The sequence below is a fragment of the Triticum urartu genome, chromosome 2A (genome assembly GCF_056163025.1).
Source record: "Triticum urartu cultivar PI428250 chromosome 2A, HENAU_Tu73, whole genome shotgun sequence".
NCBI classification, from domain to species: Eukaryota; Viridiplantae; Streptophyta; class Magnoliopsida; order Poales; family Poaceae; genus Triticum; species Triticum urartu.
This window is the reverse complement of record NC_141874.1, coordinates 10,136,484-10,158,531: the sequence shown is the minus strand read 5'-3', so window position 1 is coordinate 10,158,531 and position 22,048 is coordinate 10,136,484. Positions and strand designations below refer to the sequence as shown.

The 22,048-nt window shown below is 47.6% G+C and overlaps 3 protein-coding genes across 4 annotated transcripts; 2 read left to right on the top strand and 1 right to left on the bottom strand.

Annotated features, from left to right (window-relative positions):
- The first annotated feature begins 1,954 nt into the window (after nucleotides 1–1,954).
- On the top strand, nucleotides 1,955–3,606 carry LOC125541177 (putative disease resistance RPP13-like protein 1). The gene has a single exon (XM_048704642.2). It carries the CDS (start codon nucleotides 2,093–2,095, stop codon nucleotides 3,560–3,562), a length of 1,470 nt encoding a protein of 489 aa, XP_048560599.2. The 5' UTR covers nucleotides 1,955–2,092; the 3' UTR covers nucleotides 3,563–3,606.
- Nucleotides 3,607–10,482: 6,876 nt separating this feature from the next.
- LOC125540604 (putative disease resistance RPP13-like protein 1) lies at nucleotides 10,483–12,355 on the bottom strand. Of its 2 annotated transcripts, XM_048704210.2 has the most exons (2): nucleotides 11,819–12,354; nucleotides 10,483–11,539 (listed from the first exon to the last, which is right to left on the bottom strand). In XM_048704210.2, exons 1-2 carry the CDS (start codon nucleotides 12,107–12,109, stop codon nucleotides 10,616–10,618), a joined length of 1,215 nt encoding a protein of 404 aa, XP_048560167.1. In that variant the 5' UTR covers nucleotides 12,110–12,354; the 3' UTR covers nucleotides 10,483–10,615. The 2 variants fall into 2 exon arrangements, with proteins under 2 accessions (XP_048560167.1, XP_048560166.1); XM_048704209.2 differs by having other exon boundaries at nucleotides 10,483–12,355.
- Nucleotides 12,356–14,017: 1,662 nt separating this feature from the next.
- Nucleotides 14,018–16,411, top strand: LOC147982825 (uncharacterized). Its single transcript, XM_087540551.1, has 3 exons — nucleotides 14,018–14,578; nucleotides 15,313–16,194; nucleotides 16,241–16,411. Exons 1-3 carry the CDS (start codon nucleotides 14,018–14,020, stop codon nucleotides 16,409–16,411), a joined length of 1,614 nt encoding a protein of 537 aa, XP_087396677.1.
- Nucleotides 16,412–22,048: the final 5,637 nt, after the last annotated feature.

Below are 22,048 nucleotides of genomic sequence, written 5' to 3'. Positions count from 1 at the left end.
TCCGAGGGATAAAGTTCGCTCTACAGTTCTCATCGCAATCTTCTGGAACACATGGAAGCGCCGAAACGCCAAGGTCTTTCGCCAGGAGACCCTGCACATTCACCACATTGCTAGGATTGCGGCGGATGATCTCAAGCTTTGGTCTCAACGATGCAAGAATGCCCGGCGCAAATCGCTCCTCCAAGAATGGAGCTCTATGTTGTCAAACATTGCCGCGAGATTGTAACGCTATGTATTCTTTGACTACCCCCCCCCCCTCTCTCTCTCTCTCCTCTCGCAACCCCCTTGTAACCTCCTGTGTAAACATCTCTTTTAAGTAATATATGGTTCAGGCCGGCGTAAGCCCGCCGTTGACGCGTCAAAAAAAAATAGTAACCGCTATGCAACATGCCTGCTTAGTCCTCTTCCATGTCCATCCGATCAATGTCTTTGTGTCCTTTTCACTACTAATAACAACACTAATTAATTGTAAGATCAGCCACCTCCTCCTTGACGTCGTCATCTACCGCCGATGGCAGCATCGTTGATGGTTCGTCGAGGAACTTACTGGCTTGCTCCAGGTACTTGTCCATGCGTGGCGTGGCGAAGAGCCGCATGTTCTCAATGTTGCAGCTAAGGTTGTCAGAATCGCGATTCTGTTATACGATTCTACGACTTTACGATCCAAGCTAACATCTATGATTCTACGATTTTACTTTTTAGAATCTACGTTTCTACGACCCTGATAGTGAAGATTCTACGATTTGCGATCCTGCCATCGAAGCTCCGATTCAATTCAAAATTACGATTCTGACAACCTTGGTTGCAGCCCCTAGTCACGAAAGTTGCCAGATGTGTGAAGACTCGGATGGTAACGTGTAGGGGCGGCCCTGCTTCTCGTAGGTTTCTGGTGTTTCTAATAGCTCGAAGAGCTCCTGCAACTCGGTCCTGAGCAGCGGGTTTGAGCAACTCGGTCCTGAGCAGCGGGTCCTGAGCCTCCGCTAGCTTGTGCTGGGCATCGAGCAGCATGTCGTTTGACTCAGGATAAACCTACAACTTCAATTATGGAGAACCGAGGGAGTATCGCGTAATCACTGACTAGGAAAAACGCGAGCGACCCAGCAGAGTAGAAAGGATGTGCTTTATGATGTGTACGCCTTCTTCAGGTCAGGCCGGCCAGGGTTTCAATGAAATGCAAGAAAACACATGGAGGCCACTACGCCTTCTCGTTTGAGAGTTCGCATGCTGTACCAGAACCGTTTCACGGTCAGAGACTCAGAGCTGGCCAAGAAGTTCCACGACGACCCTACGGTGTAGCCGCCGTCGGCGGACGAGGACCGATCTTAAGGAGGAGGCCAAGAAGTTCCACGATGACCCAACCACGCAGCCGCCGTCGGTGGACGACGAATCAACAGTTGAGACGCTGCCAATGGCGTGTATGAATACGTCAAGTGTCTATATGGTTGAGGTTGACACGCTGCCGATGGCGTATATGAATACGTCAAGTGTCAAGTGTCTAATTAAGCTAAGCAGGCGTGCTAAGCCGTAGCGCACTTCGATTAGTTTGTTTATTATTCTTCTACAGGTATTCCCACTCCCTGTGTTGTATAGTAAACTTCAATTAGTTTTGCACTCGAAACCCAAGTTATAAATCGGACCAAATCCATTATTACAACAGATTACATCAGAAACCGGCATACTGATTGCACCAGAGCAACACTGTGGACAAGATTAAAAATATTGAAAGAGAAAGTCAATGTTTTCGTGTTGCTTAGGCAGTTGGCTTGTCATTCTCACACGTTTTTGCTAGAAGCGCAAGTTATGTATTCCATGCGGTGCTGCTAGGCCAATAATAAAGATTACAAATAGATGTAGTTTACAAGGATACATTGACTTTCAGGTGTGGAAGCTATCTCCCCCGGTGACCGTTCGAAAAAAGCAAGGATACACGTTTACCGCCGTGTGTCGCCCACCTTTGAACATATCGCCATCAATAGTTTGGAGACTTATATTTGGTGAAGAATCTCTATAAGACTTGCAGAGGCTAGTCAATTTCTCCAGAGTCCATAGAGATCACCAACAACTTCCATCATCGACTGTCTTCTTGCTTGCCATGGAGGCTGTCATATCCGTAGTCACGGGTGAACTAGTGAGTCGTTTCATCTCCTTCCTCAAAAACAAGTACAACTCCTCCTTGAGGCGTGCACAATCAGAGAAGATGGAGGAGAGATTGCAGGACCTCCTGATGAGAGTCAGCATCGTCATCGAGGAGGCGGATGTGCAGTACATAACCAACTCTGGGATGTTATTGCAGCTCAAAATGCTCTCAGGGGCCATGTACAAAGGATACTGCATGCTGGACACCCTGAGGTTCCAGAACCACCAAGAGAGTGCATGCTTTGACCAGGTTAGAATCAACGACTCATCTAGCAACAACTTGTATTTATCCATTCCTTTCAAGCGTTCTCGGACAAAAACTGAGATGGATGACAAGGCCATGCGCCTCGAGTCAGATGGTGCCTTGGAAAGCTTAGAAATTGTTGTTGCTAATATGACAGAATTTGTTGTGTTTCTGGGTGGATGTGAGCGCATGTCTCGTAGGCCATATGACATTTATCTTCACACCAACAACTTCATGTTCTGCCGACATGCTGAAAAGCAAAATCTCTTGACCTTCTTGTTGGAGCACAACGATTTTCATGCACCAGCAGTTCTTCCAATCATAGGTGGTGTTGGAGTTGGGAAGAAAACATTGGTTGCTCATGTGTGTGCAGACGAAAGGGTTCGCTCACAATTCTCCACTACTTTGCACTTGAATGGAGACAACCTCTTGACGGTACTTGACCATGGAGGAACCATGTTTGGGATGATCTTGGTAGTTATAGAGTTTGTTTCTGATATAGGCGATGATGACTCGAAAAAGTTTCACTTGTTTCTCGTAAGAATGAACAGAGGAAGCAAGATCATCATCATAAGTAAACTTAAAGGATTAGCCCGGTTTGGATCGGTGCATCCTATTTTCTTAAGTGTTTTGTCTTATGATGAGTTTAGGTATCTTTTTAAGACCCTAGCATTCGGGAGCGTAGACCCTGCAGAACATCCACGACTACTGGAATTAGCAGATGAGTTTGCCAATCAGCTGCACAATAAGCAAGGTTCACTTGTAGCAATAAATACGTTCTCACATGTGTTGAGAATGAACCTCACTACTCAGTTTTGGTGTTGCATATTTGACAAGATGACAAGGCATGTTAAAAGAAACCTCTACATACATGGTGCACACCCCAGCAAGCTTATGGAACAAGGCCTTCCAGTCGACATAACGGACTTTGCTTTGCATCCACTTACCATGACAAGTTATACAAGTAATATTCCAATCAAGGAGGAATCACCAAGTGTGACATTTGCAGAGCTTCTAGCAAATCCTAGTGTTAGACCAGAAGGAGACTTCACTCTAATTAGATATGAATCAAGGATACCCCCTCATAAATCATTTGTTCATTTGGTTACAAGCCGTGCTCAGGATACACATGAAGGTAGTAGTACCTTGCCAGGGAGAAAGCGACGGGGTGTGCCAATCTAATTTTGTTTTGGGACTCGTGTAATGTAACTCTTGTTGTATTTTGGGATCGATACATGATAAATTAACGTACTGTAAATTTGTATTATGTTTTTGTTTTGGGTGGGGGGGATTTTCCACCTGAATAAATTTCAGAATAAGACATAGACCCAATGTACCTACTATATAATTAAAACAGAAGACGTGAACCAACTCGTGATTAGATGGTTAGGTGAACAATGGTATCCCCAACCCATCAGGTTCAAGTCGATGATGTGCCGGCTCAGTATCTCGTAGGTGCTCATGAGGATAGGATGTGTGTGCATGCGTTTATAGGGTTGAGCATCTGTTATCATACTATGATAAAAACAGAATACAAATGAGTCAACACAAAACTAAGAGTAAATATTATATATTATATTTGACTACTGTAGTCAAAAAATATTTGAAACAATGACATTATATAATGAAAATCCTTTTCCCGTGCATGTTAAGTGGACCTTTGATGAAATGACATGTGCGGTGAGATAAGATGTGCGCATGGGATTAATTAATAATGAAAACCTTTTTCGCATGCCTGTTTGATGGGCCATGAGGTGATATGTGTGCATGCTAAGATAACAAAGATCACGGGATAAACTATTTAGGCATATAGTATATAGGATATGTCACGTATACAACCTTTTCACACAAAAAAAGAGCAAGTGTACTTCCGTTGGGAACAAACAAATATCAACCGGATTCTAATGTGCCTGATTAGAAGGACAACGTACAACTATACAAGTATAGACATGTGTATGACAAAGAACTCTCAGAAATAAACAAAGGAACCGTGAAAACGTGTTAACATAGGACACGTACCAATTCTTGATTCGGTTCCGTCCTATCTGCAGGGACTCCATTAATAGAACTCCACATGGAGTATAGGATAAAAAGAACTCTACATAGAGTCGGTCAAGGCAACAAAATAGAAAGGCACTCAGTTAGCCACATCCAAAGAACGCCCAAGAGTCAGAGTCAACCAATTCTACACAAATCCAAGTCTGCAAATCTGCTATCCGACTGAAAGCACCACCAACAAAATCAAAGTCTTCCATAATCTGCTACCCGGGCAGAGTAACATCAACAAAATCGAACACTGCAAAACAAATTTTACTACCTGACCAAAGCATCACCAACAAAAAATTGAGTTCTGTGATAACAGACAAACATCAAAAATGTAATGTGAGCAAGGTTTTGGATTCCGAATGGACATATTTTCTCGTTTGGGGGGGGGGGGGGGGGGGGGGGGATTCTCAGTTACCATGGTTACCGAGAAATACCGAATATATTTCGGACGAAATTTATTATTAATTTTGAATTCAAATTCTTTTAGCCTCGATATAGATAGCGGTTGAACTGGTATTGATCACAAAAGAGATATTATCTCTGTGGAACATCTATACGCCCTATGCAAAGATGACGCTATTTCAACTCCTCCCGTGGACCTTCTTTTTCACGTACATATTTTGTTATTTTGAAAAGTAAACACATGTTTTGAAAAATAAACAATAAAATGGTTATGCAACAATGAGGACTCGAACCTGCGTCGTCTTGATGAAGGAAGTACATGGTTACCCCCACGCCACAGCTAACAATTGTTATATTCTTGAGATGTTAATCTATACTAATATGGGTTGGAGGTAAAAATTCAAAAATTTCGGGATTTTTTGCTGGGCATATGCCTTTCTCGGGGGGCGACGAGAATCTCGGTAACTGTGCGGTAACCGTTTTTCTCAGGCGGTACGCAAAACCGTGAATGTGAGTGCAACTGGACGACCGACGAAGTTAGGACAAATCTTCTTAGCTTTTACAGGTATGGAATGCTATATTTTATTATTGATCAACAAATGATCCGTGACTCATATTTATTCACCAATGTAAAATAATAGTTTAACTTGACTAACTCCATGTGTGCAGGTACTCGGCTGAAGAAAGTTACCAAAAATGATCGAGATATATAGCAATACATAAGGAGCACTAGAAATATTTCCCAAAAGGAGAACACTGAATAACTTACTAGAATGAGGCACATAAAGCAGAGAAGTTAGTTAATGCATCAAACTTCTTCTTAGAGATGGTATCACCACTTCTTGAGGAACAGGACCCTCAGACATGTAGTGACAACTGAGTAATATCAGTTATAATGGAACCATATCTATTTATGTCTCTCAACTTCTTCGGGTCTCTAACTTTAGTTAGTTTTTCACGACAATGACTCTAAGAGATCTCCACGAAAATATTCAAATGATCGTGGTTTGACTGACACAAACTAACTACAAAGGAAACTGACAAGTATTACTGCGATTATTGTGATATATATCAAGAAATTATAACATGTGCTAAGTACATTCTACTAATTTGAGCAAGAACTTTCATACTCCCTCCATTTTTATATACAAGGCCACAAACTCAAATTGCAGGTATCAAGGTGAAATTTAATACATGTTTTGCAACCCAACTTTTTTCCCGTTTATTGGGATCATTAATACACCACATGCATGCAAGAAAATTGAGTGGAGCAAGTAAGTGAGTGTCATTATGACTACATGCATGCATGTATTAACAAGTCACTAGTACGAGGAAACATAATTAATTTTTGCCTCGATTACTATTGGTGGCTTTATATAGATGTAAATGAAGGGAGTATTACATATACTCTGCACTAATAACAGTGGTATGGAAAAATTGTTTTATGTGGCCTTGTATATAAAATCTCCACTCCTTTGGCAGGATCTAGCAACAAATTGTGGATGAATCCATAGATCAACGAACAAACGGAGAAAAAGGAACGGGATGAGAATGAGAATGGAAAGAGGGATGAATAGTACTACAGCCGGAGATTTCATCCGTAGACTACTTAACCCCCTCAACTGTGAAATAGGGTATCTAGCCCCCTAAACATTACAAATACGGACAAATCACCCCCCCCCCCCCCCCAAACTCTATTTTAGGTGGTTTCTCAGAACAAACTTTCATCCTGCTTTATAAATGAAGCAACCAACTGTTGTAACATCAAGTTGCAACATACATACATAGATTGTCTGGTGCGGCCACATCACAAGCACGCCCAGAAAACATAAGAGAAAGCATAAACAAGATCACCAATGGGTCATCCTATCAAGTGGACGCTGGCGAAACTAGTCCACGCGCCGAGGCCTGCAGCGCATCCAACATCCGTTCTAGGCGCACCTGATCCCGTTGCCTAGCTAGCAGGGTCAGTGCTACAAGAACGCAAAGAAATTTCAAGAAAAAGCTAGAGGCACGTCGTAGAAAGACCCTCTCGATCACCATCTTATTTCCGGTGGTCCATAGTGTCCAAGTAAGAGCAACAAAGATCAGCCAGAAGAGACGTCTTTGCCTTCCGGTCTGCATCGCTCTGGCCTGGAGGAATCCAGAAAGCAGTGATCACCTCGCTGCCATCAAGCACCTACTTCGGTACATCACGGGTACGCTCACACATGGATGTGTGTCGTGGCGTCGGCGAGAGCTTGGTCGGATATAGCAACTCCGACCATGCTGGTGACGTGGACTCCCAGAAGTGCACCTCGGGCATGTTGTTTCTTCTCGGGGGTAGCCCCGTCAGCTGCCAATCTATAAGGCAGAGGGTTGTCGCCGCATCTTCGTGTGAGGCGGAGTACATCGCGACAGCTACAACGGCTTGTCAAGGCATCTGGCTTGCTCGCCTTCTCCGCGAGATGCTGAACCATGACACCACCCCTGTGCTCACCACGACCGCAACAAGCACATCGATCTCCACTATCACCTCATACGTGACTACGTCGAGAAGGGCAAGGTCATCGTGGAGTTCATCAGAACTGGTGAGTAGAAGGCCGACATCCTGACAAAGGTTCTTGGCCACGACCGGCTCCAAGAACTGCGCGACAAGATCAGGATCATCGATATCCAACCCCAGAGATAAGGTTGAGGGGGAGAATGTTGGACCCAGTCTCCCGGAAGGGCTATCCTGAGAAGGAGGTTCTTGGGAAGGAAGTTTGCGTCAGGCCCCATGTGCGCCGCACGTGGGGTGGGCCCCCATGTGTTGACTACACATGGGGTGGCCCACACCGCACGGCTGTGCCACAATCATGACCCATGCGGCATGTAGGGAATAGTGGTCTTCGATCACTGTTCCAACCACTCCATGGTGATATCATGAAGTGGTTTTGTCTAGAGAAGATAGGTAGTATTCTATTACTCCGTACTTAGTATGAAATCAATGAAACGCTCTCAGTAGAGAGTAGTGAAAAGGAAGAAAGCCTCCCAGACCAAATCTCAGACACATTGCTCCTCCTCCTCAATTACTCCGACACCGAGGTTCTGCCACGAGCACATTCCGGCGGCCGGCAGAAAGATTGGGCTGGGCCAAGAACCGCCACCAACTTCTGGGAAGATAGTGCTAGCCATTAGTACGTAAAAACAGAAAACAAATAGTGGTAAACAGGTTAGATGAGTTGCACAATGGAGAAGGTGTGAGCGTAAGCAGATGATGACTGTGATTGATATAGCCATCACAATCAATTGTTTCTAAAATTCCCGTGATTTTGTTGCTTATTAGATAATGGTCACATTGGTCCCAAGTAAAAGAAACTCTGTGTAATCCAATAACACAATTGGGGGATACGCTTTGATAGCTCTGTGCTAGTTGACATGTAAACATCACATGCATCATGGTTTTGTTTCTGCACCAGTGCACCTGCCACACCAGGGATTCGTTATGTGTTGGTTAAAAAGGAGCTCGCTGACATGCCCACGATAGTACTTCGCACACAGCTCTCAATCATCATCTGCTTACGTTCACAACCTGCTCGATCAATTGTGCAACTGCTCCATCTGTTCTAACATGTTTACCACTCTTTGTGATGATGTCTAGCTCTATCTTTTTGGCTGGAAGCTGCTCTGAACTTCCATTGACACTGTCGATCCAAAGGTCTTGGCAAAACAGTACCGGTTCCACACTGTTTGCTATGGCTGTAATCAACTGAAATTCATGTATGTTGGTTTAAAAACTCAATTTCTTGGTAATATGTGTTTCATCTGTATTTCAGTCAACCATCAGCTGGATAAAAACAGTACAAGGCAATTAGCCACGTGTCCACGACCATGATTCCCATGATCTTTGGGGATGGCTAGCTAAAAAGGAATTTACCAGCTGTTTAGGACCAAGTTGAGCAGAATATATAATAAGAGTGGTTAGTGCTTACCTTTGGGTAGAATAGTGAACTCAACTAATATATATAGGGATACATTTGCCCACAGCCCAAACCTTCAGAGCTGAATTTATGTAATTTTGATATCTTTTTTTTATCACAAATCATTGCAATAAAAAACTGCACAAATGTACAGTATAATTTGGTCACTGAAACATTGCTCCTAGCTAGGATGTCAACGGGCGTTATGTGTGTCTTTAGTATTCATAAGAAACCACAGGTTGAGTGAGAAATGGTGTTGAATTAAGGGCTGGTGCACTAGCCGCGCCGACGGCAACGTTCTTCGAAATTGCCTCAGTAATTTGTATTGTTTCAGTTTCCCAAATTCTGTTAGAAAATTACTGCTTTTATGGGAGGTACTGGCCTGGGAAGGGTGCTGTCGCCCAGCAGACTTTTTTTTAGAAAAGGAGGATGATCCCCGGCCTCTGCATCTGGGAGATGCATACGGCCATTTTATTGATTATTCTCGAGGACCTTACAAAGTATTACAAACAATATACCTGAATCCACCATCTTGACAACATATGCCATTACTCCTATCCATATGATGAAGGGGTGCTAGCTGGGCCACTATCCAAACCACTCACCTAAGCCTAACATCAAAAGCCGGAAGCCCCAGCCGAGCCACATACCGGGTCTGGGGCACAATCCGGTCAGACACACTCGTGTGTCGTCGCCGCCATCTTCCACAGGTCCGTCTTCAGATCATATTGAGGCTTCTACCTTGTCTGGCCACTCTGCAATCGACGCCCCCATGACGCCAGACAGCTTCCTCCTCCTGCACGAGTCCATCTCCGCGCATCAGACGCCGAGTCTCCACAGCACCATGCCGCCGAGATCCGCCACCATCAATGTGTAAGATGAAGCACCGCTCCACCAAAGTTGCCGTCCTCTAGTCCCTCGAGTCCGTGTGCACCTCCAAGAATGACGCCCCCAGGGGGGAAACGACACCAGAGAGCCGCCGTCATCCGATCTATTGATCTAGGGTTTCCCCCGGAGGTAGCAGAGAGTGGCCTTGAACATCTCCACGGCGATGCCTTGAGGAAGGGAACGACGCAGACAACGTCGCCATCGCCGGCCTTGGCAATAGCCAATAGCAGGTTTTCACCCAGATCTGATCGAAGATCTCCATCTCTCGTGCACGGGTTGCCACCGTCCTTGCCGGGATCTGGATGATCCCGCTTGCCAGATCTCAGCACGGAGAAGCCCCCCCCACCGAGACCCGCCGGCCGAGCAGGTCAGATCCGCGATGGATCCATGCCCGCGCCGCCGCCCCGGAGTCAGTCCCGCGCGCAGTTGTCACCACCTGCCGAGGCTCGCCGCCGCGTGCCCCGTGCCCCGCCACCGCTCGCCGAGGCCTGCCGCCGCAGGACACCGCCACCTGCCGCCTAGATCCGCCGCCCGCGGAAGAAGGGGAGTCGGGAGAGGGAGTCCCCCCGCCGCCGCCGTCTGCCACGTGGGTTTCACCCGGCGGCGTCACCCAGCGGCGGCGCGAGGAGGGAAGAAGGAGAGGGCGGCGGCGGTGCGCAAGGGTTGGAGGCTCCCGAGTCGCCCAGCAGACTTAAGCTACTCTTTAACTGTAAGCCAATCTTTAACTGGAAGCCATCTTTAACTGTAAGCCACCTTACTGAGAATAGCCCAGTAGGTACTGCCACTTTAGATGCAGTAATTGTCATCTAAGAAGAGAAGGTGCTGGTTTGTTGGATATGATAAAACATACAATTCTATTGTGCAGTAATTGTTACACTTAGTTCAATGATAAACACAACCGTTTGTCATGTGTCGGAAATACAACAAGAGTTACATTACACGGAGTTCTGAAACAAAATTAGATTGGCACTCCTCGTCGCTTCCTCCTTGGCAAGGCACTACCTTCCAACTTGGCACCTTCATATGTTTCTGGAGCATGACTTGTAACATAATGAGTGAATGATTTATGAGGCGCTATCCTTGATTTCCATGCAATTAAGGTGAAGTCTCCTTCCGGTCTCACGCTAGGATTTGCTAGAAGTTCCCCCAATATAACACTTGGTGGCGGTTCCCCCTTGATTGAAACATTAAGTGGCGGTTCCCCTAATGTCATGCTAAGTGGATGCAGAGCAAAGTCAGAAATGTCCACTAGATGGCCTTGTTCTATAAGAATGCCAGGGTGCACACCATATATGGAGAGGTTCCTTCTAAAGTATCTTACCCCCTTGTTCAATATGCAACGCCAAAATTGAACATTGAGGTTCCTTCTCAGCACATCCGCAAACACATTTATTTCGACGAGTGAACCTCGCACATCATGCACCACCTTAACAAATTCATCTGCTATTTGTACTAGCTGTGGATGTTCTTCGGGGTCTACGCTCCCGAATGCCATTGCCTTGAAAAGGTACCTCATCTCATCATAAGATAGAACCTTAAGGAAAATTGGTTTCACTGATCCAAACCGGGCTAATATTTTAAGCTTACTTATGATTATGATCTTACTCCCTCTGTCCATTCTTATGAAAAATGATTGAAACTTTTTCCAGTCAGCATCGCAGACATCAGAAGCAAACTCAATAACAACCAACATCGTCAACCCAAACATGGTCTTTCCATGGTCAAGTATTCTCAATAGGTTGTCTCCATTCAAGTGCAATACAGAAGAAAAGCGTGAACGAACCCTTGCGTCGCCACATGCATGAGCAACCAAAGTTTTCTTCCCAACTTTGGCACCACCTATGATCGGAAGAACAAGCGGTGCATCACCAGGAGGGTTTTGCTGCAACAAGAAGCTCAAAAGATATTGTTTTTCAGTGTGTCGGCCGAACATGAAGTTGTCGGTGTAAAGATAAAGGTCGTACGGCCTGCGAGACATGCGTTCGCATCCACCCAGAAGCACAACAAATTCTGCCATATTAGCAAGAGCAACTTCTAATCTTTCCAAGGCACCATATGGCTCATGGCGCATGGCCTTGCCATCTTTCTGAGTTATTGTTCGAGAACGCTTGAAAGGAATGGTGAAATGCAAGCTGCTGCTAGATGTGTCGTTAGTGCTAACCTCGTCGAAGCCTGCACTGTCCTGGAGGGTTTGGTACCTCAAGGCATCCATCACGCTGTATCCTCTGTACATGGCCTCTGAGAGCATCTTGAGCTGCATCATCATCCCAGAGTTGGTTATGTATCGTGTGTCCGCCTCCTCGACGATGGTGCAAGCTCTCATCAGAAGATGCTGCAACCTCTCCACCGCCTTCTCTGATTGTGTATGGCTGGAGTAGTGGTACTTGTTGATCAGGAAGGAGATGAACCGGCTTAGGAGTTCACCTGCAACTGCAGACATGGCAGCCTCCATGGCTGGGATTGATGAGGTCGTTCTGTCTAGACAAATTTAACTAGGCTGGCCTCTGCCAAATCTTGCAGAGATTCTTGGCAAAATAGAAAAGTCTCCGGAGTTTGATTCAGACAAGGGTGGCTGACATGTGACAGGGACATGCCAACTATCCAAGCAGCATGAAACAGTTGACATATATTTATAATATCCACAGTAAGTAGGTCCAGATTAATTATTGCCTAACCTTGGAAACTTTGTACAGTTATATCCGCAACTGTCCATGAAACATGTAAACATATCTTTAATTTTCACATATCGACATGTATTGTGGGAGTGAGCCTAGCTCAACTGGTTGGGGGAGTGGATGTACAAACCCAACACCTGGGTTTGAATTCTCAAGGAGGCGAATTTAGGTTCCTATTTATTCCCCCATTTATTAAGGATCAAGTTTGGTGTGTGGTGAAACCACTTATCAAAATATATCTTGATACTCATTTTAAAAAATTCTGAGGACCATGTTTATCTTGATACTCATACTAAAATGGCCGTATGCATCCCTAGTTGGTGCAGAGGCCGGGGAAGTAAAATTCTCCCCCATTTTAAAAGGCGACATCCTACCCACTATTCAATTTGAGTAACTGATCGATAGGGATGGACGACTCCGCGGGCGACCCCTCGGGCGATTCGACGGGCGGCGGCCGTGAGCCCCCGACGACGCCAATCCTGCCGGAGCCACCGCCGCCCATCTCGACGGCGGACGGGGTAGGGTTGTGTGCCATCGGGAAGGGGCTTTCCTCTCCGCCGCTCGCCCGCGGTGCGGATCCTCCGCCGCCGTCGCCCCGGCGACTTGCGCCGGATCCGATCCAAAAGGAGTGGAGGCCGGTTGCGGAGGCGGCGCCCGATATCCCTCTCTCCTCGTCGTCTAGCCCGGATCCCTTGACGGCAAATCGGGATTGGGAGTTTTGGAATCATACAAAATGGTATGTGCGTTTTCAGGACGATAGAAGGGCGGGGAGATGGATCAATGGCCTGATCTACTCGCACCCGTCCCGGTGGATGACGATCCGCGATGAAGAAGGAGACATTTTAGCCGGACGACATCTCTATGCTGGCGAAGATATTGCTGTTGGTAAGAGTTTTATTATCGATATTTTCCATATCGAAGTTCTTGAGTGTGTGCAGGCACCCAGAGAATGCGATGAGCAAATTGAGTTCGTGGATCTTACGACGGACGCCGAGAAACCCAAGCCTGCGCAGCGGGTCGGGGGGGGCGTTTTTGGATACTAGCTGATGATGAAGAAGACGATGATGAGGATCTGCCGGATGCGCCGGTGAAGTTACCATCTACACTTGTTGAGGCTACATCTACCTCGGGATCTAAAACTAAGGTGAGTGCTAAGAAGTCGGATTCGTTGGATACTTCAGTTCCTTCGCAGAAGTCGAAAGTGAAACCATGGAAGGGTCCGTTGCCAAAGGATGGGCCGTCGGCCATCACTTTGTCGGATTTTTTCCGTCCCGATTGTTGGACGAGAGTGACTCGGCGAAAGAAAAAATGTGGTTCGATGGTGTCACAGAGCTCGCCGGCAGTGGCCGTGCCGTGTGATATTCGGGCGGCCAGATCTGAGCGTTTGAATGAGTTGTTGGGCTCAGTTGGGATGCCTGTGGGTGCTTGTGACGTAGGCTTGGTCAGTACTGGGCTTGAGGCCCAGGGGGCTGGCCAGGCAAACGACGCAGCGAGGGCTAGCGACGTGCATGAGGGGGCCTTGGATCCATCGCCTCTGCATGCACGTACCCCCCTTCTCCCTCCGCTTGTCTCTGCTAGGGTTCGGCGCCGCGGGCGTGTGGGTTTTCCTTCGGCCCCCTCGTGCCGTTCTTCGCTAAGATTGGCCGGAGTCGACCGGCCTGCCTCCTATCTTTCGACGGCCAGCCATGCCGCCCAAGCCGCCGCCGCGGGTGCCACCAATGGCGAGAAGCCAGTCCGGGGCACGGGTGGCTTGGCCACTCCAGCGGCGGGCTCTGTTGCGCTGGGTCCCGCGCGTGCGGCACCTCCGCCCCGGGCGGTTCCGCCGCCGCATCGGGCGGCTCCACCGCCGCCTCGGGCGGTGCCTCCTCCACCGCCGACCCGGGCCTTGCCTCCGCTGCCACAGCAGCCTAGGGCTGCTTCGCCGCCTCCGTCTAGGGCTGAGCCGCAGCCGAACCAGCCTAGGGCTGATCCGTCGCTACCGCCTAGAGCTAAGCCGCAGCCGACCCAAAGGCCGTGGCGGCGGCAAATGGCGGCCGGCCGCAGTAGCCCTGGACAAGGCCCGCTCGGCCGTGGGGTTGCGGCATCACCGGGAGATGACCGGAATCCCCCGCGAGGCAGGTGGGGCGACGACGGTTACGACGCCTATGGTGCTGGACTGCATCGGGGTTCTTCATCCTCCGGCGGTGGCCGTGGTCATGCTTGGACAGACGACGGCAATGCCAACCAGGGTTTTCAGGGTCCGCCCGGTAACTTTGTGGAGGGGGCGGTCACTCCTAATAACCGCTCCTTCCGGGGCCGATTCCGCGGAGGTCGGGGCAGGCACAGACGTAACTACCCGCCTAGGCATCCGAAGCCTACGGTTGAGACTGCGGTGGTGGCTGGCGGAGGATCGGTTCTACCGCAGGTGGCGGTGGAAACGGTTCAGGCCCTGGCCGAAGTCACAGTGCCAGAACCCATGCAGACTGGTGATTCTACTTCTGAGAATGGTACGGACAAATCTGAGGCTGACAAGTTGTCCAAGTGGGCGACAAAGAAGAAGAAGCTTACTTGTTTTCAATGTGGTGACACGGGACACTTTATGGCTGAGTGCACTGCGGAATTATGTGACCTGTTCCGGAAACCTAAGCATACCGCTGCCGAGTGCCCTCTTATGCTTGGGCCTAAGCCTACTCTTCAGATATACGGGGTCTATTGCTCGGAGTTGATGTTCTTCGAGTCTCCCAGTGTGGCACCTCTGGCACGAGCGGTAGAGACCTCTTTCCCAGGGGTGGTGAAGGTAGTTCATGGACCGTTGACCGAGGCGCAAATTATTCAGCAGCTGCGGGAACTCGCTCCGGGTAATTTTCAGTGGTCGTTGCTCAAGCTAAATGATACGTCTTACAAAGTTGATTTTCCGTCTAAGGAGGATCAGTTGCGAATCCTCAAGTTCGGTATGAGCAGGGTCACAGGCACTAGTTTTGTGTTGCAGTTTGATGAATAGAAAAAGAAGGAGCCGCAGGGCACGCCGTTGAGGCAGATTTGGGTTTGTTTCTCCGGGGCGCCATCTGATTCCCTGGTTAGCTTCTTGGTGACGTGGAGTTTGGGGTCTTTGATCGGTAAGACTGAACAGGTGGATATGCCATTTAGTTGGGCCAACGGGGTGGCACGTTTACTTGTCAGTGTTGCTAATACTGAATTCTTGCCGAACGTGGTGCCTTGGACGTACGATGGTGTTCTGTATCAGCTGGACGTTCTGTATGAGGATCCTAATTTGTTCGATGAGTTTGAGGATGATAATCCTATGGACACAACTAAGGGCGGAGGTGCCCCGGGGAACCAGGATGATTTAGCTATGGGTGATGATGATGGGGCCAAGGAGCCGGTCGGTCCGTCTGATTCTAGTGATACTGCTCCTGCTCGGTCATCTGGTGTGGCTCCGACGTCCACCTTGCAGCTTGGGTCCTTGGGACCGTTCTCTGCTCCGCCTCGGCTTCGGGGCGTCTATCCGGGCTCCATGGATCCCGCGGCTCCCCTTTGTGCGCCGGCAGTTCTTGAGTTGGGAGATACCGAGGGGCAGGTGGCCCTTCCCACATCTCCTACCTCGCTGATGACTACCGTGGATGGTGCTGTGCTTGCGGCTATGGCTAGAGGTGACGGGCAGGAGGCCTGGTCCCCTGTGATGACGACACCGACGGCGCACACGGCGGACTCGGCGCTCTCCCCCACGTCGCCGCGCGCGGGAGGAGGGGTGGCTCGGCAGGAGGCCGCCGTCACTCTTTGCCCCATTGCGGTGGGCGGGTTAGGTGATGCGCCTGCCTCACCGGCCTCTTCTCCGGAGCACCGTGCGAGGGTATCCCCGGGCCCTGTTGCCGGCGGGTCGCCCGTGGACAGGCCACGGGAGTCGTCGCCGTGCTGCTCTCCTGCCCCAGTGGCTACGGCCCGGGGTGCCGCTGTTGGGGGACGGGCAGGAGGCCTTTCCCCTAGCAGAGCTTCACGCGAGGAGGCCATCGCCTTTGGCGGTATCCCGGATCCTGTCTCCTAGGGGAGGCGGGTCAGCGGGAGGCCGCAGGAGTAGCCGGACGTTGATGACATGCAGCTGAGGTGTGCTTTGAGAGCTGCCAAGTTGCGCGACGTCGAGACCTCCACTGGTATGTCCGTTAATAAGTCAAATTCCATTTTGCATTTTACTGATGTTGAAATTATTCATAATGCAAATCAAATAGGAGTTTCACTTGGTAATAATGATAGTGACATATCTAGGTCGGTTGATGACATTCTTGATTTGGAAGCTGATCGTGCGGTAGATATGATCCGGCACATTGTTGCTGTTAAACCTATGAACGACTCGGAGATAGATGCGCTTGGGGTTAGGGTTCTTGATGGCTTGTGTGCCGATCTTGACCCTGCATTACCCGAGACGGAGGAGGACACCATTCCTGAGGTGTCTCTTCATGTAGACGAGCCCGAGGCGCTAGAAGCAGAGAATGACTGTGCTGATCAGGCTGATGGTCTCCTTAAGCCAAAACGGACATGGAAACGGAAGGTTTATCCCATCTCGGCAGCACGTAGGAATGCTAGGATCCGCACTGCAAAAAAATTTCATGATGAATTATGAGAGGCTATTTCTGGAATAGCAGAGGTCTTAGAGACTTGGCTAAAAGAAGATTTCTAGCGGAGGCTTCTCTTGAACATCATTTGGATTTTATTGCATTGTCTGAGACTGGAAGAAGCAACTTCACTTCACAATTTCTTGCCACTTTGTCCGGGGGGGGGGTAGATTTTGACTGGCATTGCCTCCCCCCTCGAGGAAGATCCGGTGGGGTTTTACTTGGGGTTAAGTGCGAAACGTTGGAAGTTCGGAGTGTAGTTTTGGGGGATTTTGCTGTCAAGTTTCGAGTTAGAACTAAGGCAGATGGGTTTGATTGGGCTTTGGTGGCGGTGTACGGAGCTGCGCAACCAGAGCTCAAGCCAGACTTTTTGGCGGATCTGGTTCGTATTTGTGGTAACGAACAGCTCCCCCTCTTAGTGGGGGGGGGTTTCAACATTATCCGTAGGAAGGAGGAAAAGAATAATGACAATTTTGACGGCCGATGGTTGTTTATGTTCAACACTATTATCGAAAGCTTGGATCTCAGAGAGATAGAGCTTTCGGGTAGGAAATTCACTTGGGCTAATTCGTTACCGGTCCCGACGTTTGAGAAACTTGACCGTGTCCTAGCCAGTGTCGAATGGGAACAGAAGTTTCCTTTGGTAACCGTGCAGGCATTGATAAGAGGTGTCTCTGATCATACACCGTTACTAGTCGATTCAGGAGATCTAACTTTTGTGGGCAACAAGAACATTTTCTCGTTTGAACTTGCCTGGTTTGAAAGAGAAGGGTTCCTCGAGTTGTTAGCTCGGGAGTGGGCTAAAGACTCAGGAGGAAGGACGCCTATCGAGCGATGGCAAGGCAAGATTCGTCATCTACGAAGGTTCCTTCGAGGATGGGCTAAGCACACGCATGGTATTTATAAGGCGGAGAAGGAGAGACTTCTTCTACTTATTCAAAACCTTGAAGTTAAAGCTGAAACTTCTATCTTGGATTCCAGTGAGTTGGAAACAAAGATAGAGGCGGAGATGCGACTTAAACAGCTTCTTTGAGAGGAGGAATTGAAGTGGGCGTTGCGAGCTAAAGTTCGCAAGATAGTACAAGGCGAGGACAATACTCAATTCTTTCATATGATTGCTAATGGGAAGCATCATAAAAAGAGAATTTTCCAGCTTGAACAAGACGAAGGGACGATAGTTGGTCAAGACAATCTGAAAGTCTATATTACCAATTATTATAAGCAGTTGTTTGGTCCCCCGGAAGAGAATTTTGTGTCCTTAGATGAGTCTAGGGTTGAGGATGTTCCTCAACTTGAGACTGCCGAGAATGAGCTCCTGACTGCTCCTTTCTCTAAGAAAGAGGTGTTTGAAGCCATTGCACAAATGGAGAATAATAAGGCTCCAGGACCGGATGGGTTCCCGGCGGAGTTCTACAAAAAGTGCTGGCATTTTATAAAGGGAGATTTGATGCCCATGTTCCACGATTTTTTTAAGGGACAACTTCAGTTGTTTAAGCTGAATTTTAGAACGATAACTCTTCTTCCTAAGAAGATAGACGCTGTTCGCATTGAGCAGTTCAGACCTATATGTCTGCTTAATGTGAGTTTCAAAATCTTCACCAAGGCCGGGATGAACAGACTTACGCAGATTGCGCATTCTCTGGTTCATCCGTCCCAGACTGCTTTCATGCTTGATAGAAATATCCTTGAAGGGGTTGTTGTCTTGCATGAAACGCTCCATGAAATCCACTCAAAAAAACTTGATGGCGTAGTTTTTAAAGTGGATTTTGAAAAAGCATATGATAAAGTTAAATGGCCGTTCCTTCAACAAGCTTTGCGTATGAAAGGTTTTGATCCGGCTTGGAGAAACCAGATTGACTCCTTTACGCAAAAAGGGAGTGTAGGGATTAAAGTGAATGACGACATAGGTCGCTATTTCCAAACACACAAGGGGCTAAGGCAAGGAGACCCGATGTCACCAATCCTGTTTAACATAGTGGCTGATATGCTGACTATTTTAATTGGTCGGGCAAAGGATGCAGGGCAGGTAGGCGGCCTGGTCCCACATCTAGTTGACGGAGGGATTTCCATTCTTCAGTATGCTGATGATACTATCATCTTTATGGAGCACGACTTGGCGAAAGCAAGAAACATGAAGCTGTTGTTATGCTTATTTGAACAATTATCTGGTCTCAAAATTAACTTCCACAAGAGCGAATTGTTTTGCTTCGGAAGAGCAAAGGATGACCAGGACACGTATAAACAATTGTTCGGATGTGAATTGGGCTCCTTACCGTTTACGTACTTAGGTATACCCATTCATCATCGTAAGCTGACTAACTTGGAGTGGAAATGCATCGAGGATCGCTTTGAAAAGAAACTGAGCTCTTGGAAAGGGAAGCTCATGTCATACGGAGGACGATTGATTCTGATTAATTCGGTCCTCACCAGTATGCCTATGTTTCTTTTATCCTTTTTCCAGGTTCCGATGGGAGTCAGGAAAAGGTTAGATTTTTACCGATCTCGATTCTTTTGGCAGAATGATGAGCTCAAACGAAAGTATAGGCTCGCTAAGTGGGATATAATCTATAGGCCGAAGGACCAAGGGGGTCTAGGTATTGAAAATTTGGAAGTCAAAAACATATGTCTCCTTAGCAAATGGCTATTTAAACTATCGTCTGAGACGGACGCTACTTGGGCACAGATTTTGCACAATAAGTATCTTTATGCTAAGACCTTGGCCCAGGTAAATGTGAGGCCTTCCGACTCACCTTTTTGGAAGGGTTTAATGAGAGCCAAACAACTTTTTTTCAACAAGTCAAAATTTATTGTCGGGAATGGTGCCACTACGAGATTTTGGGAGGATACGTGGCTGTTGGGGAACGCAGTAATTTCAAAAATTTCCTACGCACACGCAAGATCATGGTGATGCATAGCAACGAGAGGGGAGAGTGTTGTCTACGTACCCACGCAGACCGACTGCGGAAGCGTTGACACAACGTAGAGGAAGTAGTCGTACGTCTTCCCGATCCGACCGATCCAAGCACCGTTACTCCGGCACCTCCGAGTTCTTAGCACACGTACAGCTCGATGACGCTCCCCGGGCTCCGATCCAGTAAAGCTTCGGGGATGAGTTCTGTCAGCACAACGGCATGGTGACGATGATGATGTTCTACCGACGCAGGGCTTCGCCTCAGCACTACAACGATATGATCGAGGTGGAATATGGTGGCAGGGGGCACCGCACACGGCTAAGGAACGATCTCAAGGATCAACTTGTGTGTCTAGAGGTGCCCCCTGCCTCCGTATATAAAGGATGGAGGAGGAGGAGGCCGGCCAAGGCTAGATGCGGCCAGGATGTGGAGTCCTACTAGGACTCCAAGTCCTAGTAGGAGTCCACCAAGAGGGGAGGAACGGAGAAGGAAGTGGAGGAGAAGGAAAGGTGGCCGGCCCCCTTTTGCCTAGTCCAATTCGGACTAGAGGGGAGGGGTGGCGCAGCAGGCCCTTTCTCCTCTTCCCACTAAAGCCCATCAAGGCCCAATACTTCTCCCGGCGAATTCCCGTAACTCTCCGGTACTCCGAAAAATACCCGAATCACTCGGAACCTTTCCGAATTCCGAATATAGTCATCCAATATATCGATCTTTACGTCTCGACCATTTCGAGACTCCTCGCCATGTCCCCGATCTCATCCGGGACTCCGTACTCCTTCGGTACATCAAAACTCATAATATAACTGTCATCGAAACCTTAAGCGTGCGGACCCTACGGTTCGAGAACAATGTATACATGACCGAGACACGTCTCCGGTCAATAACCAATAGCGGGACCTGGATGCCCATATTGGCTCCTACATATTCTACGAAGATCTTTTATCGGTCAGACCGCATAACAACATACGTTGTTCCCTTTGTCATCGGTATGTTACTTGCCCGAGATTCGATCGTCGGTATCCAATACCTAGTTCACTCTCGTTATCGGCAAGTCTCTTTACTCGTTCCATAATACATCATCCCGCAACTAACTCATTAGTTGCAATGCTTGCAAGGCTTAAGTGATGTGCATTACCGAGAGGGCCCAGAGATACCTCTCCGACAATCGGAGTGACAAATCCTAATCTCGAAATACGCCAACCCAACATCTACCTTTGGAGACACCTGTAATGCTCCTTTATAATCACCCAGTTACGTTGTGACGTTTGGTAGCACCCAAAGTGTTTCTCCGGCAAACGGGAGTTGCATAATCTCATAGTCATAGGAACATGTATAAGTCATGAAGAAAGCAATAGCAACATACTAAACGATCGGGTGCTAAGCTAATGGAATGGGTCATGTCAATCAGATCATTCAACTAATGATGTGATCTCGTTAATCAAATAACAACTCTTTTGTCCATGGTTAGGAAACATAACCATCTTTGATTAACGAGCTAGTCAAGTAGAGGCATACTAGTGACACTCTGTTTGTCTATGTATTCACACATGTATTATGTTTCTGGTTAATACAATTCTAGCATGAATAATAAACATTTATCATGAAATAAGGAAATAAATAATAACTTTATTATTGCCTCTAGGGCATATTTCCTTCAGTCTCCCACTTGCACTAGAGTCAATAATCTAGTTCACATCGCCATGTGATTTAACAGCAATAGTTCACATCACCATGTGATTAACACCCATAGTCCACATCGATATGTGACCAATACCCAAAATGTTTACTAGAGTCAGTAATCTAGTTCACATTGCTATGTGATTAACACCCAAAGAGTACTAAGGTGTGATTATGTTTTGCTTGTGAGATAATTTTAGTCACCGGGTCTGTTATATTCAGATCCGTAAGTATTTTGCAAATATTTATGTCAACAATGCTCTGCACGGAGCTACTCTAGCTAATTTCTCCCACTTTTAATATGTATCTAGATTGAGACTTAGATTCATCTAGATTAGTGTCAAAACTTGCATCGACGTAACCCTTTACGACGAACCTTTTGTCACCTCCGTAATCGAGAAACATATCCTTATTCCAGTAAGGATAATTTTGACCGCTGTCCATTCATCTACTCCTAGATCACTATTGTACTCCCTCTCTTAACACAGTGTATGGTATACAATAGATCTGGTACACAGCATGGCATACTTTATAGAACCTA